General features: G+C 36.6%; 2 protein-coding genes across 6 annotated transcripts in view; one reads left to right on the top strand and one right to left on the bottom strand.

Annotated features, from left to right (window-relative positions):
* Positions 1–390: 390 nt before the first annotated feature.
* Positions 391–2,814, top strand: LOC112468945 (potassium/sodium hyperpolarization-activated cyclic nucleotide-gated channel 1-like). The gene is made up of 8 exons (XM_025038378.1): positions 391–815; positions 887–1,108; positions 1,189–1,375; positions 1,444–1,578; positions 1,680–1,872; positions 1,953–2,144; positions 2,229–2,452; positions 2,530–2,814. The coding sequence occupies exons 1-8, from the start codon at positions 589–591 to the stop codon at positions 2,812–2,814; spliced, it is 1,665 nt and encodes a 554-aa protein (XP_024894146.1). The 5' UTR covers positions 391–588.
* Positions 2,815–3,066: 252 nt separating this feature from the next.
* The window catches only part of LOC112468935 (papilin), an 86,494-nt gene continuing 70,930 nt past the window's right edge, over positions 3,067–18,630 (bottom strand). For 2 of the 5 annotated variants that reach the window (XM_025038360.1, XM_025038359.1), the window contains exons 18-39: positions 18,182–18,553; positions 17,353–17,907; positions 16,946–17,279; positions 16,735–16,859; positions 16,357–16,557; positions 15,618–16,016; positions 15,138–15,494; positions 14,756–14,932; positions 14,352–14,531; positions 12,507–12,677; positions 11,779–11,994; positions 11,530–11,700; positions 10,875–11,282; positions 10,399–10,611; positions 10,080–10,247; positions 9,180–9,419; positions 8,502–8,824; positions 8,202–8,352; positions 7,322–7,840; positions 6,672–6,827; positions 6,438–6,551; positions 3,067–6,340 (exon numbers count right to left, since the gene is read on the bottom strand). In XM_025038360.1, coding sequence (XP_024894128.1) covers positions 6,138–6,340; positions 6,438–6,551; positions 6,672–6,827; positions 7,322–7,840; positions 8,202–8,352; positions 8,502–8,824; positions 9,180–9,419; positions 10,080–10,247; positions 10,399–10,611; positions 10,875–11,282; positions 11,530–11,700; positions 11,779–11,994; positions 12,507–12,677; positions 14,352–14,531; positions 14,756–14,932; positions 15,138–15,494; positions 15,618–16,016; positions 16,357–16,557; positions 16,735–16,859; positions 16,946–17,279; positions 17,353–17,907; positions 18,182–18,553 — 5,753 coding nt within the window. In that variant the 3' untranslated portion in view covers positions 3,067–6,137. The remainder of the gene's footprint in view (positions 6,341–6,437; positions 6,552–6,671; positions 6,828–7,321; positions 7,841–8,201; positions 8,353–8,501; positions 8,825–9,179; positions 9,420–10,079; positions 10,248–10,398; positions 10,612–10,874; positions 11,283–11,529; positions 11,701–11,778; positions 11,995–12,506; positions 12,678–14,351; positions 14,532–14,755; positions 14,933–15,137; positions 15,495–15,617; positions 16,017–16,356; positions 16,558–16,734; positions 16,860–16,945; positions 17,280–17,352; positions 17,908–18,181; positions 18,554–18,630) is intronic. The other 3 variants (XM_025038363.1, XM_025038361.1, XM_025038362.1) reach the window with 3 other exon arrangements.

Raw genomic sequence — 18,630 nt, 5'->3', positions numbered from 1 at the left:
ATATATCGCGCGGTAATATCGATGAAATCCAATTCTTTCCGCGCAATTTTTAGTTACTTAAAATAGACAAATTATACTAGATGATACGATAGACACATGTATCTATTGTAACGTTATCATAACATATAGCTTACATGTCTAGTTATATTTTTTAACATAAATACATTTTTAATAATCATAGATGCAACATACATTACATTGCAGTAATTATTTCTTTAGAACTTTATGTAATTCTATTATTTGTAGCATGTGTAAATAAACTTTTTAGAAAATGAGGAAAAGAAAATGTGAAAATACTATAGCAAACAATAACCGATTCGTCAAATTGTAATGTTTTAATTTTCGATACATCATAAAATATTTTAAATAGTCTATTTTAATTTATCCGAGCTTAAGAAATATGTTGACGTAAATCTTTTTCGTTACAAGCTACAAAGATTACAAAAATAAAATGCTACTACACACCGAGAATGTCCGAAAAACAATAGAAGTTTTCTTTAGACATAAACAAGTTACTCGTTTAACCTTACGTGCCATTTGGATATCTCATCAATGAGATAAAAAGTTTTTTTATTCTTGCTATTAACTATGATCGAGCATATATGTGAACTGTCTTTGAAAAGAGAAAGTAAGTTTCCTTTTATGGATGTAAAACCCTTGACTTTTAAAAACGTATGGATAACCTGGTGCGGTATCAGCAAGTACACTCCAAAATGTGGTTTTCACGTGGACAGCAATGCCACAATCGCCGCCGAAAAAACAAGACATGCTGAATCTAAATATTGGTGGATAATACATCCATTCAGTTATGCCAGGCAATACCTTTACCTTTCTGATGTACAACAAAAACGCATTGTTTTCTCTTTCTGAATAAGAGAATTCACAGATTTATTTGGGATACTTTGATGACGGCAATCTACATGATCGCTTTCTTTACAATCCCCTTTATGGTTTGCTTCGTTATAATGGACTACGAAACAATTCGTCTGGATACAGTGAATCTTCCAATTTACGCGATCTGTTGGTTAGATATAATACTTAATTGTATTACGGGATATTACGACGAGAAAACTATGTCTGTCGAGTTGAAACCTATTAAAATATTTATGTGAGATATCATATCTAATATTTCGTTAATTCAATTATTTTTATTAATTTCCGCTTAATGTTAAATACATATTCTTTTAGGTTTTATCTCAAAAGATTTCTTGTGCCGGATGTGTTATCGTCTGTTCCGTATAGTTATATAACACTACAGTGGCGAAGATTACCGGGAAATAATCCTCATTATATCGTTACTTTAATTAATATTATGCCTCTCCTGAAATTAACACGCTATTGCACTTTTAACTCAAACATTTATTATCTATTTATGGTAATTTTTCCTCATATATTTTCTACGATGATATCATACAATATGCATCATATCGACCAATTTTTTAGCATTTCGAAATAAAAAATTTTTATTTGGAATTATGCACCACCCTATTGCTAGGATTATACTTAATCTTTTGGTTTTCCTGTTTGTGTTACTTGATACCGATTTTGCTGATGTACTTTATGAACATTCCGCCGAAGGTAAGCATATCTTCAATATTGATCTCTACGCGAACGTTTCCATATTTTTATATTTTTCAAGCGGCAATTATTAAAATATATTTCGTAATGTGTGTAAAAAGGAATGCAAAGATTGTTGGATGATGAAATTGGAAGACAGCAGTCTCCAATTCAGATTAAAAAACGCTGCATATATCGTGCTGGAAAATATATTAGCAAGTGGCTACGGCCCGTTTGTACCAGAGACAGACGGTTCCATCATTTTCAATAGTATCCTCATGATTATCGGTAGATTCATTGTGTGCTATATATTGAGTAAGATCTACACTTCATTATTAAAAATCATGCATATTAGACATTTCCTTCAAATGTCGGACATATGTCGTGTCTTTTAGTTATGTTCCTTCATATCAAAGCTGAAAGAAAGTCATCCGAATCAAAATTTCAAGAATTAATAGACCAAGTGAAAGCATACACGAGACAAAAACAATTATTGCCACACATGAAGAAACGTCTCTTAGCTTATTATCATTATCGCTTCAAGAACACTTACTTTCGCAGTAAACGGATTTTATCAGATTTGACAGGTTAATAAAATATATGGGAAAAAGAGGACCACATAACATTTTTACAAATAATAACTGTTAATATACAATCTGGATTTTCTACAGAACCGCTACGTGAAGAGATCGCGCTTCAATCTTGTCGACGATTGATCGAGAACGTGGCAATCTTTAAGAATTTGCCAAGAAACGTTCTGCAGTCAATAGTGAAGAACTTAAAATTCGAGTTATATTTGCCAAACGACGTAATCATTAAAGCTGGTAGTCACGGTGACTGTATGTTCTTCTTGTCCTCCGGGACCGTCGCGGTTTTGACGCCAACTGGAAAGGAAGTTAGTTCTTTGAATATCCAATATTAAGTTCGTTTGGACTGCGAAAAAGAAATTTACTCTCTGTGTGTTATTTCGAGATGTGCCATTTGAATGACGGTGCCCATTTCGGCGAGATCGCGCTCTTGGTGGCGGATCAGCGAAGAGTAGCCAGTGTCGTCGCGATCGAAGTCTGCGAGGTGTATCGGCTAGATCGTAAAGACTTCCGTCAATGCATAGACATACACAGCGAGCTATTCGCGGAGATCGAACGCATCGCCACGGAACGCATAGAGAGAACCATCAGAGCAGAGGAACAACACAAGCGTTTTTTGATGCGTCCTAGTCGCGTGCCGAATTTACGCAACGGACCGACGAGAACTTGACTTTATTCATATATGTTGATTACTATTTGAATTTATGTGTCGATTTTCTAATCTCCGAAGACTTAATAAGTATTTTAGATCCTTAATCAATAATCTGTGTTACTATAGAATTATAGTAACATTTTACTAAAAGACCGTTTTACTGTATCGCTATCAGCTATTAGCAATTAGAAAAAAAGATTCTTATAAACGATCTCGTCGATTGGTTTCTCGTTATCGCAAAATAATAATCGTTTTGACAGTGTAATCGTATATATTTAAGGACCTTATATATTATTATTGTCCATACAATAATCGTAGATAATGGCATTCTCTCGTATATTTATATCTACTTTTATTTTAAAATTATATATATGTATGTTAATCATTACCTACGGGTACTTACAATTACAATTACATCCGCTATAAGACTTTTACGGTAGCACTGTTGTGATGAGCTCTATACCTCTATCGATATAACGCATGAGGGATATGAATCGTGGTTCCTTTCTTTTTTGGCAAATTTCTTCTACAAGGAGGTCAATTTTGTGTCGAAATTTGTAGCACTCGATCGTGATGAAATATCGCAACGTCAAAATAGGAAAAAAAGTGCGACACACTTTGCCCGTGTGTCGAGGAAGACAGCGGATCATTATCGATAACCGACGTCGTTATGCGCGAGGTAAGTTCCAACGATTCCGTGTGAGAATCGCGGTCCCAATTTAATCAGGTCCATTGATGTAATCGTAACACGTTGCTAGACGCACCTATATGGACATCGGTACTTACTGTACAAGATATGTCACCCTTTCGTGATACGTAATGTTAACTTGAAGTTAAATCAACGCTGTGTGAAAATTATATCTATATACGTAAAGTGACGGGGCATGTTCGCAGGCGACAATGCCTCGAATCATACGATGTAAATAGTTATTTACAATAGAACGATTTTTTAACACGGGCGATGTACACCTATAGGATGTGCTTTACGATTTTTAACGCAATTACCTTTTCGCACTCCTCCGTTTTCCATCCGTTTCCGTTTCCTGTAATCAATTCCGAATCTACGGGAGACAACTGATCAACGTCGACTGTCTATATATCATTACTAGATCGCTTTATCGAATTAAATGGGTCACTATGCTACGTAGTACTATTCGCTATAACGGTTTTACATGTTCTCTTGGTCATACCTAAAGGAGAGCACAAAGGAGAAGAGTACTTAATATCTTCGTCGATACTATTCTTGTTCGCGTTTTTGAATGAATAATGTCTTTTCCGGATGAAAATCTACCGGAATCTAATCTACTATCTTGTTTTATATACGACAACAATACTGACGTCATGTGAGAAAGAAATACGCAGATACGTGAACAACTATTTATACTAACGAGACGTCGTGTATATTCAGCACTCTTTTCCCAATCCTTTCAAAGGTCATCTAATAAGGCACTGCGTTTTACTGCGACTGAATCGGTGCAAGTACGGAACAATCAGGAGTTGTCCTAGAGGTTTTGCGATACGTCGACTCTGATCGGTAACGATCTCGACTTACGACTTACACTTACGGTGTGTATATAAATGCGTTTTGGTACCTTTCCTCTTCCCGTTTTATCTTTATGATCGTCAACTTTTTATAATCGGTATTTCTACGATCTACTTGACACATCACGAATGACGATGCGTCTAACGATAGCAAACAGTGCGTAATTAATAGTTCAATGCAGCAAATTTGCACACGAATGCAATGGCTGATTGGATAAAGTAGAAGATTGGCTGTACATGCGTGTCACGACAGGTGAAAGATGCGATGCGACGCATAATTTAAGAGTATTAAGCGAGCGCGAAATTATATTTACGCGTTCTTTGCATAAATAGAATTACATGTTTCTTGTTTGCGCATATCTAAGATTCATGTAAAAATTATCTAGTTTTACTTTCAGAATTGTTATCGAATAATGAAGTCTCAAATGGGCATTTACAGTCAATCTCAATTTCATGGATAAACATTTCAGTACATACAATTCAAATTGTTTTCAAAAAATGTACATCAAATCAAAGCTACACGTCTGATTGAAAGCCTTTTTATCTTTGAAGAAGACAAAAAATTAAATTAACAAAAATTTAAATATCATCAAAATTCTCAACTGAATATAAATGTTAAGGTTCTGCTTGTTTATTATCTTTGTTTCATTAGATAGATGTCTAATACCGACATTTGCTCTTAAAATGTTAAGCGTTCTTTGTCTAAAAAAGAAGAATGATATATGTATATATGATAACGAAAAAGATAACGAGTTTATCTTGGAGTCGGCAGGCGTTATGCTAACACATGTACGAGTGTAAGAAATAAGTAATAACAATATTATAGAGTATAAATGGCATATTGCATAATAAACTATTTATATTATACAACGTAACGTGTGCACATACGCTTAATAGGAATAGGTACAAGTTCCTTTTTTAATAACGCATTACAGTGTGTCCAATGAAGAAGGACATCACTCGACTTATTGTTAGATAACTGTTCTATGAGAGAAAACTTTACTTTGTATATCATTCCATTCTCATATCGTCGTATCGTGCTCATTAAACCCTATGCTGCGTGAGAAAGGAATGGCTACGCTATATCGTCCCACATCGATGAAGACTCTTCAGATCGTATTCTCAAGATTGTGCAGGAATTGCCGAAAAGCTTCGCTGTTGACTTCACAAAAAGAAATTTACAAGAATCGCACATTATTGCGGGTACGCTGCTGTGAGTTTATCGCAATTATTCTACGATTAACCTGAAGTACAGTTATTATGGCGACACATAAAATATATACTTAAAAGGACACCAGTTCGGAAACAATATTTCCCACGTATTCGATAATATGATCCGCAAAATTACGCGCTTAATCAGTCGACATTGGTTACTTCGGTAACGCGGGATGTCATCTGGAAGGTACGCGCAGTCGCGACATTTCCACTGGTCTCTTAAGAACGAGTTAATTACCCCGCCTAATATGGCTCCGTCGGACTAGGATTCAGCGTCAGATCGTATATACATGGATAAAAACGTCAAAGAACGAGATCGCGCAGGTCAAGATGCGCGATATCGAGTTTCGCACGCTTCTTTTTGATGGGAATATACCGTACACATATATTATACCTATGTATAAACGCTCTAAGGCTTTGGCAGTGATTTAACAAGTCGATTATCCGGCACGTCCGATAGGGGCAGGTACGCGCAATAACTTCCTCTCCTCATTTATTTTCTATTGCGAATCCCGCCGGCCACGATCCAGAATCGATATGTGCTATCACGTGTGTCGGAAATACCGAAAAGTCGATTACGTATCTTATACGAGCATTCGCAGAATCGATCTCCTTCTTCTTCTCGAATTGTCGATATGCGGTCCTCTCGCCGGCAGCTGGCCGGCCTCCGTGCACGATCGGCAGCAGAACTTTGCGTAGTATTTGTGCGTGCAATACTTGGCCGCCACGATAAGCTCGCAATTGGCGAAGAACGTGTTATCCTGACAATGGGGATGAATAAAGATACCTGAAAGAATTAATCACATTAATTAAACGCACGTTAAATTGTTTATGTTAAGGAATATTAGCGTATATATATATTGATATCAATCAGTATCACTCACCAGCTACGCGTATATCAACGCTATCGGAATTCGAGGAGAAGTCATTGGCCGCTTCGCATCGATACCGGCCAGAATCCTCTCGATTTGCATCGCTAATAATAAGTCGATTGAGTTCTGAAAGTAGAAATGTACGATTCATATTATTATTTATTTTATTACTATTATAGAAAATTTAATTTGTAATAATTGTATAGAGATATTTTTTATAAACTACATTATTACTTATAGCTTTACCAGAAATCTTTATTCGATTGTTCGTTTGAATAAGTTCGTCGTCCTTATACCAGAGTACACGTGGAATCGGATAACCGTCGACGGTGCAAGCGATGCTTATGTCACTGCCTTCAGGGAATTGCGACTGTCCTGCCGATACGTTGACCTTGACCGGCACTATGTGATAAAGAAATAAGATTAATATTCTCAAAGTGTAAAAATTTCGTTCAGTGAATATTAAATAAGAAATCTTTTTCTCTCAGCAAGAGAATATAAAAAGTCCATTTAGAGTATACTTACATCAGTTTCGTTTTTTTCTAACGATACGGATACATTGTTAATCGTATTAAAGTCTTAGAATATATTTCAAGTAGCCAATAAGCAAGTTACCTTAACGCATTCTCAGCCTGACAGTACAATGCAATGTAAATAAATTCCATACTAAGCGCGCATGCAGGAAAAAGAAATAACACCATCATTGTGACCAGTTCGCGGAAAAAAAAACATTTTGAAAAAACTTTATTTAAAAGCTGTAGTGAAAGATAAGTTTTTCATTGACATGAAAACTTTACGGGGAAATCTAAAGCAATAAATTTGAAGCAAGGAATTAATTGTCACAATGATCGGCGCAATTTAGCTAGAAACACAAGTATCAGCCATCACAGTCTCACCTTTGAACCTACCGCTACCAGGCTCAACGGTAGTGGTTTCGAGAGGAATAACACGAGGAATGTAAGGCGGTTTCGAGGAATAAACGGGAGCGTAGGTCTGATGCTCGGGAGATTGCGTTCTGGTAGGCCTGTAAGGATACTGCGGTTTCTCAGTAGTAGGTCTCTTCGGTGGTTGAACGAGATACTTGGTGTACTCTTCGTGTTCGGGCTTAACATTGTAGACGGGCCCGATCGCTTGCAAGGTCGCCGACCAAGAGGCCGGTGTACCGATGCCGTTAAACGCCTGACAAGTGTAAATGCCGAGGCTGGTTAGTGTTACCGAGCGTATCAGAAGAGTATAATCGGTGTCTTGCTCGTAATTGTCCGAAAACAGAGGTAACATTTGGTCGCCACGCCACCAAGTGACTAATGGCCTCGGCCATCCCATGGCATAACAATGCAGAGCTATCGGCGAGTTCATCGTCACCGTTATGCGAGTATCGGGCTCTCCGATGATGGCAACGGGAAGCTCGCTCGGTTCTAAAGAGTGCAAGAAAAGGGGCATGCGCGATGCTTAGAAAGAGAAATGTTAATCACACCATCACCACGAAAATCGCTAACTGACATTCAATTTATAACTAGTGCTACAGGACATTATTAATTCTACTTCATGCCAATCAAAATGCATTTGACTAAAATTTAAACCCACAATCGATATCTCAGTCAACATATTAGCATTAAATAAAAATAGAAATCTATGTTATTTCAATACTCTCGACCGCATTTCACAAGACATTTACAATCAAATTAGTATCAGTCCCATAACCAATCAATGCTATTCTATCTAGCCATATTGAGCAGAGATCACTCTTTGTAAGATAAATGGATTCTCTCTACGTACCTGTGATGTCCAATTGATACTCCGCTCTTACCGGTGGTCCTAAACCATTATCAGCGGTACACACATAAGTTCCTCTATCGTAAGTATATAAATTAATGATTTGAAGAGATCCATCGAGTAGTATACGTCGTCTTTTCTCCGAAGGTCCAATCTAAAATGGACAATATTTATAAAATATATTCAATAAGTCAGACAATAAAAAAATAATTGCTCAATTATAGTTATATATTAATTGTCATATTTTTTACAAATATAAAGTATTTGTTTAGCGCACTCGAAATATACTGTGATATGGGTTACCAATGTAGTATCCTTTCTCCATGTGATGATCGGTCTGGGATTTCCTAGCGCGACACATTTCAACGTGACGTAGCCACCTTCTTGCGCGCTGACACGAGGTTCTTCGGGTTCTTTAATCTTCGCAGGTTCACCACCGTATTGCGGTAAGGTAACGGAGGGTTGTGGTGTCGTTGTCAAAGGTTCTTCCGGTGCAGGTTCCAGGCAGGATGTACCGCAACCACTGTTACAACATTTCGATTCTCCGGGGCAGTCCGCATCCGTGACACATTCTTGCTCACATCTCGTGCTGTTGGATATTCTTGGACAACGACCGGGTTTAACGACTGCAATTTTATACACATATATATTAAATGCAGATATTTATATAAACAAATTCATAGGGAGATGACTAATAATACAATGACTAATAATTTAATAATTATTAGTAAACTATAATACAAAACTATCTTCAAAAGAATATATTTCTCCATAAAAGTAGAGACGACAATTTAACTTTTATTCTCTCTCTTTTCTTCCAATTTTTAAGAAAATTACTTAGCACTTCATACGCCGCTTACTGCACAAATAAAGTTCTTTCTCAGATGTATGTAAATATTACAAATGCCGCTAATTATAATAGCGTAAAAAATTATTTAAAATCTCAATTGACGAAAAAAAAAATTACAAGACAATGCTTACTTGACTGACAAATGCCTTTGTATTCCGTGCCGTCTTGCGTAGCGACTAGCGTAATGGCGCATCGAGTACCTTCAGGACAGATCTGCGTTCTACAAGGATCGACGCATCGGCAACGTTCGCAATCCTGTGAATCCACGTATTGCTCTTTACCATACGGACAACGGATGATATTACACTCTTCTCTGGCTTCCGCGCACCGATCTTTCGTATCGTCCGAATCCACATCTATTTCGTTACTCGCTGTAATCAAGGATTACGAAATATTGAAAAATTTTATTTTCTCAAGCGGCAAGAGTAACTTTAATATAAGAGAAGAAAAGCTATTGACACATTTATATTGCTAAAAAATATTATAGCGCGTTAGCATTCAGTGAAGAAGAAATATAAGCAATGCAAATATTAAAAATTTTCATAATACATATATAAAAAACTTTCTATATTTACAATTTTATGATTTGCGTTAAATATCAGATGCATAAAAATTGTTAAAAAGTAATTAGTTATTATGCTTTTTTTGCTGTTGTATCTTGTAGAAAACTATGTGCAACAATTTTTATCTTCACATTTACGTTCGGGTGAAAATTTAACTTTAATCACAATAGGAGAATGTACATTTTTAAATGTATCATTATTTTTAAAATATATATTTAAATTTAATTACGATTACGGGGTAATATACGAATACATTTTAATCACATGTACAAAGGATTGAGGGATAGAGACGCGAGCTTTAATAAAAATTGCCAAAAAAAGCGAGAAAAGCCTTTAAACATAAAAATACATAAAGATTATATATGCATAAAAATGGCGATTGCTGATGACACTGCAACAAAGCTGTATATCTGCAATAATAAAAAGAGAATAAGAAACTCATTGGCGAACTCGCTCTCCTAAACTTACTCCTAAGACAAGTGTTAATGCAAGATTCGAAAGTCTTGAATCTGTTGCGATTGCCACCACATCCGGTATAAATAAACGCCCGGCACGTTTGACGTTCCTCGTCGAAGTAAAATCGTTTCGTAGCACCGGTCGTGCAAGATCCACTATCAACTGGTTCTTTACAGATCGCTGTATCATCATTATAAAGACTATTATACGATCCATATATTTTATAGTAATAAGTTCAATGAAAATATAACGACGACATGAAAATTAAGTGCTTGAAGAAATTATTGTTCAATAGGATACGTTAAAGAGACAATGAGATAAATATACGTACATAAGTTTGAAACACTGGTGTCGTTTCCGGGAGGTAGAGGTTCCTCGTGATGTATGCAAATGGATTCGCACTCAGAAATTGTACTGAACCTGTTAGCGTTGCCATCGCATCCACCATACATGAATTCATGGCAGGCACGTAAATTTGGTTCATAATAGTATTTGCGGAAAGCGCCTCTGCATGGGCCGGAGTCCACAGCGAGATTACACATATCTGAAAAGAGACCATTAATTCAATTTTAATCATATTAATCTTTTTAAATAATTGTTTTATAAAAATGCTTAGTAAAAAAATAAAGAATAGGGACAATTACTATGCAAACATTTTTAAATTTAATCTTCGAGATATTGGATCTTTCTCGTAATATGATTATACATATGTATATTGAATAAATTATATATTTAGTACTTTGTACTTAATGAACAGATTTTATTACAGACAAAATGGCAACGTAAATAGAGTTCGTTACAATTTACCTTGTCTATGGAATTTTCCGCAGAGCCGCTCGCATTGTTCTTCGGTCTGAAATCTGTTGGCATTTCCACCACATCCGCCATAAATAAACGCCTGACACATCTGATGTTGGGCATCGTAGTAATACGCGGTAAGACTTTCTTCACAATCGCCAGAATCGACCGGCGCCAAGCAAATCGTACTCTTCGGTTCTCCAGTCGGCGGAGTTATCGTGGCTGGTGCTTGAGTAACCTCCGGTGGTGTTTGCCGCCTACACTTCCTCTCGCAAGATTCTCTATCCTGGAAGCGATTCTTATTGCCTTGGCAGCCGCTGTATTCGAACTCGTAGCAAGCATCACTGCGTCTGTCGTAGTAGAATTGCTTTACAAAACCGTTACAAGGACCGATCACTTGTGGCAGGATGCAAGGATCTGAAATTATTATACAATTTTTTTTTGGAATATTTGCAACACTTTCTGGGTTCCTTGTACTACATGAATCAAAGAAAAATATTAAATAACTTTTCTATAATTAAATAAATTTTGTTTTATGTGTTTCAAGTTTCTTCATTAGAGATAATTATTAGAGTTTTTTGATGACAAGTATAAATTTTGGTATTTTTATTCTTTCATACATATTCTTTTATTTTTCAGCTTTTTATATTTACAGCTAACGTACCTTGAACTTCTCCGCAGCGATACTCGCACTCCTCGCGAGTGTTGAAATTGTTGCCATTACTCTGACAGCCGCCGTATCGGAATTGTTTGCAAACCCCATCACGACTGTCGTAGAACCATTTGACTTGATTCTCGGAGCAAGGACCATGTTCGTCGGGCAGGAAGCAGAATTCTATTTGATAATAGATGAATAATGGTACCGCGGCGTTATTACTTATGAACAATTTCCGAAGTCCATTAGAAACATTACCTGTCCGGAACTCGACTTGTCCCGGTGGAGGCGGTGTGGTAACGGCCACTTCACACCTGTTGACGCAGTCCTGTTCGGTCACGAAATTATTGTCATTCCCGCCGCATCCACCGTAATAGAACTGCCGACAGTGTTGCTCATAGGAATCGTAGTACCATCGTTGAGTGTAGTTGTGGCACTCTCCCAGGAGAGCGGGCAGGAGGCAGATATCTTGTTCTGTATTCGTAAGTTTAGCAATTATACTTGTGCTATGTTATTGGTTAGTAAAAAGTTTTAAAAATCAAAGAAAGGTTAAGAATTCTTAGTGTCTTATTAATTAATTCTTATTAACGTTAAAATATGATATGTTAATATAGTAATAATAATTAATTTCAAAAGTCTTGACATAAACTTTTATATTATAAAATTTGAGACAAAGATAGAGGGAAAAAGAAATCAAGGCAAGTATTTGTACTTTTTTCTATATAATTTCTTTATATATTGACGAAAAGAATTGTAATGTGTTGTTACATATGATATAATATCACACATTATGTGCAATTAAATGTAAATCTGTTTCAATTATAATTAAATTGAATTTTTTGTTTGTTGTAAAAAGTTTGAAAAAAGACGATTTATACTGTTAATGCTATTAAAAACGCCAAAAATGTGCGCTTTTGAAAGTATAATAATAACATTTAACACAAAAAAGATGTTAGAAAAAGAACGTGAGGGAAATGAAATCTTACCAATTTTAGGCGGACAATCAGACTCACATGCGTCTCTAGATTCAAAGTTATTTTTATTGCCATTACAACCAGTGTAATAGAATGGCATGCAGCGATTCTCTGATTGATCAAAGTACCATCTAGATTGCTTCTCCATGCATGTACCCTCCGCCCGTGGCAACGTGCAAATATCTGTTAATCGCATTAATTATTATACCATGCAATTAGAAACATTCAATCCAATTCCAACTACTTCACTATACCTGTCGTTAATTTAAGAAAATTCTTATTCCTACTGTTAGTCAAACTACTCAGCTGCTGTTTAAGACTCATATTTAATTTAAGTAAATAATTTATAAAAACCTATATTTGCTAGTTTTTACTCTATCACCATCATATTAATGTTATAGGGTTGCACACATACACATACGTGCGCACACACACACACGCACGCACGCATGCACACACAAAATATTAAAAAAATTATTATATAATTAAAATTATTAAAGTACACTTTATAAATAATTTATAACATAATATCACTATTCAATTCTGAATTAACCATAATTAGGCATTATTTATCATGTTTAATCCTGCAATTATCAAAAATGTAATTTTAGCATTAAATATAATATGGTATACTTTACATGAAGAAATCCAAGAAGGATTCATGTCTTTTTAAATTGTGTTGGACGAGATTATGCAAGTGAAAGCGTGCACATAAAACTAAAATTATGTGAAAGCTAACGCGCGATCATGTGATTGCGTTATTCCAGTCTCATATTGCTGTCGACATGTAATAACGACTCAATGTTGCATTCTATTTTCGGTTACCATCACCTATGAACTAAATACGGTTCGAAAAAAAAACAACAACAACATTGACGCTTTCTTAAAATCGAGCAAGAGCATTGAGGTTTCTTGTCAAATTGCGCGTGATGTTACCACGAAGCGATTAAGCTCTTTCTTTCTTCGTTGCTGTCTATACCTTGTGAAGGACAGCGCTGCTGGCAGGCAGCAAGAGTACGGAATCTATTGGCATTGCCTTTACAACCGCCGTAAACAAATTGGCTACAAGTGCCACGCTCGGCATCGTAATACCAGCGCAATGCCGAGCCCGGACAAGGTCCGGGATCTCTCTTCATGGCGCATACGTCAGACAGATTTACTGCAAAAGTTCGTCCATCACTGTGCGATCGAGTCGTTGAGGAACGACTAGAGGAACGTTTAGTAATACCTATCCGTGGCAGTTTTGAATAAGCCCAACACACTTACAAGAATATTACTCATTCTTGATAGATTTATGCTCCATTTATGTGCCGAGTAATCTCATAGGGTTCTTTTATCATAATATATTTTTAGTAAAAACTATAAATATTATTAAGTTTCTAGATATTAAATCTTATTTAGATTTTATCTCACAGATCATTTTTATATTAAAGTATAAAGTAACAATTCTTTAAAGTATAAAGTAACTATTCTTTTGATAAATTTTTATATCTCACATATATTAAAGGGAAATGCGTTATATATTATTAATTAGATTTACGCGTTTGATCACATCTGTCAGATAAAATTTATTAAAGTTTGCCATTGCTAAAATTATTAAACATACAATATCAAGCATTCCATATAATTAAACTACTGTTACTAAATCAAATCCCAACCATGGAATCAATTTTTTAAAAATAGTAGTTGCATAATATCTCGTCGTTAGAAAAGATTTATCAAGTAATAAATACCGATAAAATTTTTAATCATATTTTAAAATAAGTGTCATATAAATAAATTAATAATTTACTTAAGATACACGAAATTTTAATGCACATACAAAAAGCAATAACAATAATGAAAAAGGAAACATACCTTTCCTTCGACCTGGCTGTAAGCATTGTTGATGGCAAGCGATTTCTGTCGGGAAGTTGTTGTCGTTCGCTCTGCAACCACCGTATACGAATTGTTCGCAAGTTTGCGATTCTCGGTTGAAGTACCATTTTGTGAAATTGCCTGCGCAAGGACCTGCTTCTTTCGGTTGATCGCAAGGATCTGTAAAATTTAAATAATATAAACTTACAACTTATAAAGTATTAGTTGTTTAACTGACTCGTAAATTCTCTCAGGTGTAATATATTTTATCTATTAGATTAAATTTAATATAATATAAGTAAAGGTTTTTATTAAATACATTAAAAATACATATTTAACAAGAGCAAAATAATTTAATTGAGAATATAATATTTTTATACACCATAATTGATAACCTTGCTTACCGATATCGTCCGGTGTGACGCAAAGTTCTTCGCACTCTTCCCTTGTTTTGAACTTGTTAGCATTGCCGAGGCAACCACCATAGACGAACTGACCGCATTGTTTCCTGTTGGCATCATAATACCACGTTGGATGATATCCTTCGCAAGGACCAGCGATTTTTGGTAAGAAGCAAGCAGCTGCAAAATAAACCGAAGATTCGTTGTTTAAATTTTGAATTTTGATATGTTAAATAAATATAATTGGTTTGTTTATATATATAAGAAGTTGATTTTAAAATTCTATAAATAAGAAATACATTTTTAATTCTAATCTTATAAGTATAGCAGGAAAATGCAATATGTAACAATTATTCTGCAAAATATCATGTTTGAATATAACTACCTTTTCCTTTCGGTTGAACGCAAACTTCTTTGCACTCCTCCTGTGTTTTGAATCGATTTTCGTTACCCTCGCAGCCTCCGTACCAGAATCTCGAGCAACCACCGTAATCGGTATCATAAAACCACTTGACTGTAAAGTCTCGACAAGAGCCTCTATCCTTCTTCAAACCACATGCAGCACCAGGCATTGAAGGTACTGTGAGACAACCTTCGAAGTTCTCCCCTTGAGCTTCCTCGATTCCGTCGGGACAGCATCCGTACTGCGATGCGTCACAGGTGCATCCCGCAAAGTTTGGTCCTTTAGCTGGCGTTCTGCCATCCGAACAGCATTTATATTGCGTGTTCTCGCATCCGCAACCTGTAAATGTTATACAACGCATTATACAAAGCATGTAATAATTTTCTATTCTTCTTGACTTAAGCTCGAGTTACACTCAACAAGTCAATTTTATATTATTTTACTACAATCGTATATAGTTACCTTGACCATGGGAGCCCTTGGCGATAGTAATGCCATCGGGACAGCATCCAAACTGGTAAGTGTAACACGGGCAACCCTCGAAATTAGGTCCGTTGGCAGGGGTAAACCGATTCGGGCAACAACCGTGGGGTGTGTACTGACAGCCACAGCCCTCATTGTTTGGTCCGCGCGCCGCCGTCGAATTATCCGGGCAACAACCGAATCTCGTATATTGGCAGCCACAGCCGTAGAAGTTTGGTCCACGAGCTGGCAGAATGTTATCCGGACAGCACTTGTACGGGGTCGATAAGCAGCATCCCTCATTGTTCGGTCCATGTGCCGGTGTTACTCCATCCTCACAGCATCCGTAAGCACTGTCATGGCATGGCATGCGACAGCCATAGTTGTCCGGTCCAAGAGCTATGGAAACAATCACGAACGATGGAAGCATATAGGAATAGTTTAGAATGGCTCGTCAGCTTGTTCCGATATTTTCCAATTATCCATTCAATCGATTAATGGCACGAATCCATCAATGACAAGTAAATGGTATAAAATTGGTGTAAAAAGCGACTTGTCTTTTATAACGCACTGTTATTATAAAATATTATTTTATATGTATTTAATGATATATTTCAAAATATTAATAGTCGGCGATGTTAGTATTTTTTTCGATTCAGCGAGTTCTGTGAATAATTAACTGCTTCCAAAGCTAGTCTTATAAAATTTCTGGTAACTTATTCATTATTATGCAACCAACCCGCGGAAACTCCGTCAGGGCAACATCCAAAGTAGGACGCGCTGCAATTTTCGGTATTAATGACGCCGCACCCCTCAAAGTTGGCACCATTTGCAATGCTAATACCGTCAGGACAGCAACCGTAAGTGGTGTTTGCGCAATCTTGTGAAATAGTTGTTATTTCATATATCTCCGATGTTTCAGTAACTTCTTCCTCGCAACCTTAATACAACATGTGCCATTATTTAAAACGTTTAAAAATACGTACAATACTCAATAAAAACATATAATATAACATGACCAGTCTAATCTAACAATAAGTAAAAGAATATCACACAGATTTATTGTATATTATTATACAGATGTATAATTTACACGATACAAAGACGAAATACATACCTTCGCCATTAGGACCAGAAGCGGCTTTCATATCACCTGGGCAGCAACCAAACTTGGTGATATTACAACATCCCAGATAATTCTGTCCACTCGCTGCAGTCTCGTTGTCAGGACAACATCCAAATCTAACGCGGTTAAATGCACAAGCGGTTAATTTATAAGACTGAGATCATACATGTGAGGAGATTACTTTATAAAAATCGCAACTAACTCGGTTTCTTTACACGGTTTCTTGCATCCTTCGTAATCGTTGCCTTGCGCTGTAGTAACACCGTCAGGACAGCAACCGAAGAGTGATTCGTTACAATGAGAGTCGGGACAACCCTTGTTCTTGGGGCCAGTGGCTGGTGACACGCCATCGGGACAGCAACCGTATCGTGTCTCGTTGCATGTTTGCGGTGTCGGGCAACCTTGACCAAATGGTCCCTGTGCAACGGTGATATTGTCGTAGCAACATCCGAAGGGCGTTTTCTTGCAGCTCTTCCTTGGTTTGCATTGCCGTTTGGTTGTTGTTTCTGGGAAGCTAGTTGTCCATATCTCTGTGACTAAAGTTATAAATTGACATTAATATATATCATAGAAAAATATCTACATATTTTCTCATTCGAGATTACTTACTATGAGTCTTTTCGGTAAGATCGGTTTCTCCACTGATCGTGGAGGACGTAATTTCCGTCTCACCGGATACTGTTGTCTCTTCGAGAGACGATGTCGTAACCGACGATTCACTCGTTTCGCCTGACAAAGTTGTCTCACCCGATTCGGTTGTCATACCTGACTCGGTAGTCTCCGTAACTTCCGTCTCCGTAGAAATCGTGACGGTACTCTCGCTGGATTCTGTCGCGCCAGATTCGCTTGATTCGGTCGTCAATCCGGATTCTGTTGTCTCAGCTGATTCTGTGCTAATACCGGACTCAGTTGTCTCTCCTGATTCTGTAGTTTGTCCCGATTCGGTTACCTCGCTACCGGTAGTTTCAGTCTCACCCGATGGACTCGTTTCAGAAACAGTAGTGTCTTCCGTACTGCTAACTATTGTACTACTCTCGTCTGTTTGACTCGTTGCCGTAGTTATAGTGTCAGTACTTTGTTCCTCAGAACCGAAATCGTACTCGCCAGGTACGTTTAATTCGGTTGTTAGCTCAGAAACTACTGTTGATGTCTCAGACGTCGTTTCTGCGAAATAATATTATTACTTTGTAATTTGTAAACCACCTTTGACGTTGATAAATAAATTATTTAATTGTATGCTTATGTTAACCAAGAAATATAAGCGCTCATGCATTTTTACGTTATAAAGATATTGAAAATCTCGTAAAATACATTTAAAATATTTCCATATATCTATGATTTAAATTTAAATAATAAAATGCAAAATTACAATATTTTAATTATATCTCTATGTGATATTAAATCAATATTGTAAACTATTTTACGATTTAATGCGTACCGGAGGTGATCTCGCTTTCAGTCGTTTCTGTTTCCTCTGTACCTGTGGTCTCCGTCTCTGAAGATAATGTACTTGGTGGAGATTCCGTAGACTCGGTTGTGTCTGTGGATTCGGTAGTTTGTGTTGTTTCAGTCTCTGTCGAATCGGTCGTTTCGGTATTTGTTGTTTCGGTATTTGTCGTTTCTGTTTCGGTGGATTCTTCCGATTCACTCGTCGAAGAAATCGTGGTTTCCGCTGAAGTGACATCGGTGTCAGCCGATTCGCTTGTTACGTCGCTTGAATCAGTCGTTATATCACTGGCAGTTGATTCAGAATCTACACTGCTAGTCAATTCGCTGGAAACGGAATAATCTGTCGATTGTTCCGTTATTCCTACATCACACATCAAAGGAATTAATAACTACATAAAGCAATACTGATTTTATCAACAATGTAAATGATTTCAACAT

The sequence above is a fragment of the Temnothorax curvispinosus genome, unplaced genomic scaffold (genome assembly GCF_003070985.1).
Source record: "Temnothorax curvispinosus isolate PA1 unplaced genomic scaffold, ASM307098v1 QBEX01002262.1, whole genome shotgun sequence".
NCBI lineage: Eukaryota > Metazoa > Arthropoda > Insecta > Hymenoptera > Formicidae > Temnothorax > Temnothorax curvispinosus.
Note: the sequence above shows the minus strand (reverse complement) of the source record. Positions and strands in the feature narration are given on the sequence as shown.